This window comes from Aplysia californica, unplaced genomic scaffold (assembly GCF_000002075.1).
Source record: "Aplysia californica isolate F4 #8 unplaced genomic scaffold, AplCal3.0 scaffold00682, whole genome shotgun sequence".
In the NCBI taxonomy this organism is placed as follows: Eukaryota; Metazoa; Mollusca; class Gastropoda; order Aplysiida; family Aplysiidae; genus Aplysia; species Aplysia californica.
The window spans coordinates 54,550-61,756 of record NW_004797952.1 but is presented as its reverse complement, the minus strand read 5'-3'; the positions used below and the strand labels follow the sequence as shown (position 1 = coordinate 61,756).

Genomic DNA, 7,207 nt, shown 5'->3' with positions numbered 1-7,207 from the left:
AGAGAGAGAGAGAGAGAGAGAGAGAGAGAGAGAGAGAGAGAGAGAGAGAAGGGGTGCGCCTCCGCCGCCCTGGTTTCCTGTGATCACGATGTCATCTCCTGACCAGTTCCGTTGACAGTGAGCCTCCCACGTGCGCCCTGCCATCATGGTTCTCTCCTCCCCCCTCCCCACTCCACTCCTCTCCTCCCTTCGTCGTCTGTCTCCGCGCATCCCTTGTGGCGTGTGTGTGTGTGTGTGTGTGTGTGTGTGTGTGTGTGTGTGTGTGTGTGCGTGTGTGTGTGATTTGGTTTGTTCTTGATGGTTTGTTATTGTTTTTGTAACACTTCTTAACAGAAGTAAGGGTAACAGGGAAAGATCAGGGAAACGTAGCTTTTTTTAGAGCGTCCGAGCAAAGGAATAAATGGAGAACCATGATCGCCGATGTCTGTCGCAGATCTGGCCCTGGATGATGATGATGATGATGATCTTTAACAGAATTCTGTGACCCAACTGTAGGCATTACATAGTTTTAAAATTAAGTTAACAGGTTGGGGGGGGGGGTTGTCTGCTTCTTCTATTTGCAGAGGTTGAGATCATCATTGCCTTTCTCACTCTGCATCAGAATATAGATCACAAACAAACACTTTCCACCTTTCCCTATCCGGGACCAGTCGCTTGATGTCACTCGATGTCTTTCTCCTTTTCTGTACATCCATTTCTGTGACTCTTCTCCAGGTTCCACGTGGTCTTTTACCCTGTGGCTTCCTATTGAGATATCAATTTAAAAAGAACTGATTCGTTCCTTGAGCTTGGATGACCTGCACTGGGATTTTGGTGCCATGAAGGCAAACGAAAATGCCAGTCGATTCTGCTTGGGGGATTCAAAATGTATTATCCGTATAGGTTCGTCTTAAGTTGAGCTTTTGTTACGCATATTACGAAACGATTTTACTTGAAAACAATTCTAATCAAGTCTATTTCGGGGTTATCATGACTACTATGTTAACAAAAGACATAATAATTTCGTTGCTTGCAAATTATCTTCCGAATATAAGACCGAAGTTTCTCATATTATGTGATTAATTTTCTATCTTAGGCGAGAAAATTAGAATAACGAACCATCTATCTATCTATCTATCTATCTATCTATCTATCTATCTATCTATCTATCTATCTTCATGTATCTATCTATCTATCTATCTATCTATCTATCTAACATTACCAAATCAGACACATGTTTGTATAAATCTATCTACTTGTCTATCTTGCAACGACTCACGTATATCTATCTTTTCTCCGGTCTGATTGTTTTTTTCATGTCTCACTATACACTGGCACAAATATGCTCCCGCACACACAAACGACGCGCGCAAACAAATTCCCCACGTGTGCGAGCAAGTACACACGCACACGCAGACACATAAACACACACATACACACAAGCAAACACACACATACACACACACACACACTCACACACTGACACTCACACACTCACTCACGGGCGCTCTAACACTCTCACCATGCACAAGCAATCAAAAAAAGACTCGCTCTTGTATGCAAGCTCACCCCGTGAAATAGTAACATCTGCAAAACGAACGCGATAGCAGTGATAATTCCACTGTAAAACTAACGCTGACGATAGTGATGACAGTAGCGGCAATCCGCGCAATGCTAATGACGTTGAGGATGTAATGACAGTATCAAAAATAACAACAATAAAAAGACAAAAGTTATTTTTGATACTTATAAAGTAGAACAACGATGATACCAACAATAACAATAATAATGAAAAAGATAAGAAATAGAAGGAAACAAAGAAGAAGAAGAAGAAGACGAAGAAGAAGAAGAAGAAGAAGAAGAAGAAGAAGAAGAAGAAGAAGAAGAAGAAGAAGAAGAAGAAGAAGAAGAAGAAGAAGAAGAAGAAGAAGAAGAAGAAGAAGAAGAAGAAGAAGAAGAAGAAGAAGAAGAAGAAGAAGAAGAAGAAGAAGAAGAAGAAGAAGAAGAAGAAGAAGAAGAAGAAGAAGAAGAAGAAAAAGAAGAAGGAGAAGAAGAAGATGAAGAAGAAGAAGATGAAGAAGAAGAAGAAGAAGAAGAACAACAACAACAACAACAACAACAACAACAACAACAACAACAACAACAACAACAACAACAACAACAACAATAACGACGACGACGGCAATGATAATAATAATAATAATAATAATAATAATAATAATAATAATAATGATAATAATAATAATAATAATAATAATAATAAATGATGAGATAATAATAATAATGATAATGAAAATGATAATGATAATAATATATAATATTACTAATAATAATAATATTAATAATAAAAATAACAATAATAATAATAATAACAAAAACAAAACAAAAACTGGTAATAATAATGATAACAGCTCTTTATTTTAGTTCCCCTCCTCTTCCTCTTTATAACGACCAGTCTCGTTGACTTTGACATTTCCCACACCATTAACCTCTGAGTGTATCACGGCTGAATTAAGACTAGCCTACCTGATCATTCTATCTTATTGTACCTCCCCTACCCGTTCTACGTTGTGAGAGTATTGCGCAAGCAATGTAATTGCTGCAAACGTTTCTTGTTTTTTTATTTTGATAATATTTTCCTTTTTTTCTAGCTTCCTGTATTATTGTTTTTTATAATATGCTTTTTTCGTTTGTTTTTTAAATAGCTATTTCTTGGTTTGTTGTTGGTTTTTTTGTTGTTTTTTTTGGTTGGAAGAGGGGGGGGGGGGTGTTGTGCTGAATCATAGATTGCTCGATTTTTTTATTTTTTTTTTCTAAATGAGCGTATTATGTTGAACAGCACACTACACGTTGTATAGCGATAACTAGTTATAAATGTCTTCCAAAATTTTCATTAACATTTGGGCACTAAGAGTTTTGTTGGGGGCTCTCGTGGCCTAGAGGTTAAGGTGTTGGCCTCTCATCCAAAGGTCCCGAGTTCGAATCGGGGTAGCGACCGAAAAATTTTCTTCGCTAAAATTGTCTCCTTTCACCTCCTTTCCTGCTCTCTAGCAATGTTCTGTTGTCTGCTTTCATTTCCACTTTCTGCCCCCACCCCCTCACCTCCTTTGCCCCCTCCTCTGGGCTCTTGACTCTTTCTGCAGCCTTTCTACTGCTACTCCTTGGCTCCTCCTTACTGCTGTCTTTCTGCCGCACCCCTGATCTTCTGGTAGGAAAGATCTACACCTAGCCTTCCGGACAAGGACGAAAAATCTCGGAGGGCCCGTGTGCAAGTTGCGCACGTTAAAGACCCCTTGGTGGTCTAAAATCGATAAGAGTAGGCTTAGGCCGCCACCCGGGCAAAATTCAAAATTTCCTACCAACTGAAAATATTAGGAGTGTCCCGCGCGTTCATATGACCTATGCAGTTGCGAGCGCCGTAAAACACTTTACAAAAACAAACAACAAAAAAACAAGAGTTTTGTTTGTTTTTTTGGGTAACTCTTAAGGGTTGCGGGAAGATTTTTTTCTTCATATTACATTATTAACTACCGTCGATAGATATCATATGAACACGATTTCTTCTTCTTATACCCAAATCGAATTTGCTAGATCACATAGATATTGTATCCCTCTCCTGAGTACGCATCGTAAAACAAACATCTACCTTGGAAATGTAAGATGTTTGAGAAGTAGATCTTAGTTAGCCGTTGATACCAGAAGTTGGCGGGAAATTTTAATGATAGATGTTTGCCAATAACCCGCTTCTCCATGTATTCAAAGCACGCGGTTTCTCTTCAAGGTGTGGATTACTAGTAGTGTTTAGGAACCTCGTCGTCGCGCGAAGAGTAGAAGCTTTTGTTATGATGTTTTGTTACTGTTATTTTTGTTGTTGTTGCTGTTGTAGTTTTGTTCTTTCTGTATTAGTCTTTTTAAATCAAATATCGCGGTCTGTCTGCTAAGATGCAGTATCCCAGTCAGCTAAGGTTGTCCTGACAGACCGGGTTGAAGCAGCTCGCCTTCAAAATTATCTATATTGCGTGTGTGTGTGTGTGTGTGTGTGTGTGTGTGTGTGTGTGTGTGTGTGTGTGTGTGTGTGTGTGTGTATGTGTGTGTTTGTGTGTGTTTTAGTTTTTTTCCTTGTGTTTTTTCTTTTTGCTCGAGGGGGGGGGGGCATGTACAAGTAAAACAAAAACACAGTTACAATAACAATATTGTAGGCAGGAATCGGGACTGTGGTGCATTAAATTGTCGCCGCATTAGCGAGTTTTTGTTTTTAATCAAATTGCAACAGAAGCAGACCTTTCATAAGCTGGATTAGCAGTCTTTGGTTTACTGATTTTTGTAATCAGATTGCTGCCGATTGATGAAACGTGATATATCTGTTTATCTGTCTCATTCCTACAGTCTTAATCATAAAAACAAACATAATATGTATGCACAAAAGGGTGAAAATGCAGTCTTAATCACCGATTTAAACACCTGAATTCACATTAATATAGTACCTCCACCCCCCCCCCTCTCTCTCTCTCTCTCTCTCTCTCTCTCTCTCTCTCTCTCTCTCACACACACACACACACACACACACACACACACACACACACACACACATACACACATACACACGCATACACGCACACACACACACACACACACACACACACACACACACACACACACACACACACACACCACGCACATATCACCACACCATAGATAAATTATGTTGTTTTTCGTTGTTTTCTATAATTTTTGTTTTTGTTTAATTAGGATGCCGGGAGAGAGGTTCTCCAATCTATTAGCGTTCGTGTGTGAGTAAGCGAAGTTTGTTGGGGTTGAAGTAGTCCTATATAGAAGTAATACTACAATATTATTATTATTTATTATTTTAAATTTTATACGCCAGCCTTGATTGAATGAAAGAAAAAAATACATGCATGTTAAATACGTTTTTAAACAGAAGTGTATCTGATTTAGCGTGTGTTCTTTTATATTTGTATTTGTTTTTGTGAGTTTGTTGTCCTATGTGTTTTTGTTTTTGTATTTGTATATCTGTGCTTGTGTTTGCGCTTGCGCTTGCGCGTGTGAGCGTGGTTTGAGTGTGTTTGTGGTTGTGTGTGTATGTTTGTGTGTGAGTGTATGTGTGTGTGTGTGTGTGTGTATGTGTGCGTGCGTGTGTGTAACTGTGTTTGTGTATGTATGTAACTAAGTGCGTGTGCGTGCGTTTGTTTGTATGAGTGTACGTGTGCATGTGTGTGAGGGGAGGGGTAGTTAATAACCTCTCTGCCAACAGACAAGAAGAGTGCAGCTCCTTAAACAGTAGGGCCCCATGCAAAAACAGGCGTCCTAGAGCATTCATTCTCTTTTGTTATATTTGCTTTAATATTGCAAGAATGTTTCTTCCAAATTAAAAATAGTATAATTCCTTCCGCTGATTGTGATATCGATTATTATGCTGGTCTGAAAGTGATAACTTCTTAAATCTTCATTCTTATATCCATCGTGAAAAGTGTATTAATATTTTTATTTTAAAATTACCATTTGTAAGTGTACTTATACTTTCAGTTTGCCCTAACTGTTAGGATCGAAACAGTTTGGGGGGGGGGGGGGGGGTCTCGTGGCCTAGAGGTTAAGGTGTTGGCCTCTCATTCAAAGGTCCTGGGTTCAAACCCGTGTAGCGACCAAAACATTCTCTTCTCTAGAATCGTCTCCTTTCACCTCCTTCCCTGCTCTCTAGCAATGTTCTTCCGTCTGCTTCCGTCTCCTCTTTCTTCCCCACCCCCTCACCTCCTTTGCTCCTCCTCTGGGCTCCTGATTCTTTCTGCAGCCTTTCTACTGCTGCTCCTTGGCTCCTTCTTTCTGCTGACTTTCAGCCGCACCCCTAATCTTCTAGTAGGAAAAATCTACACCTAGCCTTCTCGGACAAGGGCGAAAAATCTCGGAGGGCCCATGTGCAAGTTGCGCATGTTAAAGATCCCTTGGTGGTTTAAAATCGACAAGAGAAGGCTTCGGCCACCACCCGGGCAAAAATTCAAAATTTCCTACGAACTGAAAAAGTTTAATTAATGTGTCCCGCGCGCTCATATGACCTTTTGCAGTTGTGAGCGCCGTATAACACTAACCCAAAAAAAAGAAAAAAAGAAGCAGTTTTTCTCTCTAATTATCTCAATTGTTTGTTTTTCTGTTTTGTTTAGTTTTCCTTTTTTTATATAGGTCTTATCCAATCCAATCAATACATTTTAAACTTCTTTGGGATGGGCTAGTAGCAGACAAAAGCAGCATTATTGACACTATTATTGTCTTCATCACTATTACTAGTAGTAGTAGTATTGTTAAATATTATTTTTGTTATCACTATCATAACAATACTGATTATTATGATTGTTATTATCATTTTTCTTCTTCTCTTTTTATTATTATTTTTATTATTATTATTATTATTATTATTATTATTATTATTATTATTATTGTAATTATTATTTTACTAGTAATAGTAGTAGTAGTAGTAGTAGCAGCAGCAGCAGCAGCAGCAGCAGCAGCAGTAGTAGTCATAGTCATAGTAGTAGTAGTAGTAGTAGTAGTAGTAGTAGTAGTAGTAGTAGTAGTAGTAGTAGTAGTAGTAGTAGTAGTTGTTGTTGTTGTTGTTGTTGTTGTTGTAGTAGTGGAGTCATTATTGTCGCCACCATTATTATGTCATTGTTAAAATTATTATATGGATCTCATTATTGTTGCTAAATAAAGATCATGATGATCATCTCCACAGGAACAACCATGCAGGTGTATATGCTCCTGCCGCTTGCTGTCTTTGCCTCTCTGACCTACCAGGGTGAGTAGATCAGACCACATGTTAAATAATAATAAAAATATATTTCACTCACATTACATTGTAGAGCATTTCCATTTTTTTTTTAAGTGCTCGATGCGCTTAGCATTAATACAAGAGAACACAAACACAGCAAGATTCTAATAACGATCATTTCTCCTCGCCTCTCTTCCTCTCTCTTTGATTATTTATAAATAATGAGCGAGTGGTAATAGCTGAAGAGAACAGTGTAGTTCGATGTTGAGAAAGAAAAGGGAAGAAACAAGTGTTAGCATATTTGGCTACTCTTAAATGGGTGACGACAGTAATGGCTCTATGAATCGAGAACGAAAGTGACGTAGATAAACTTAACAATGACCAAACACATTAAGCTGGAAGTTCTCTTATCAACTGACATCTATTCATATGAAACAGATGATATGGATT

The 7,207-nt window shown here is 38.4% G+C and overlaps 1 protein-coding gene across 1 annotated transcript in view; it reads left to right on the top strand.

The window, feature by feature from the left end:
• Nucleotides 1–6,787, top strand: part of myomod1 (myomodulin) — a gene marked incomplete at its 3' end in the record, with an annotated part of 8,869 nt that extends 2,082 nt beyond the window's left edge. The window contains 1 exon segment of the mRNA NM_001204494.2: nt 6,722–6,787. Coding sequence (NP_001191423.1) covers nt 6,730–6,787 — 58 coding nt within the window.
• Nucleotides 6,788–7,207: the final 420 nt, after the last annotated feature.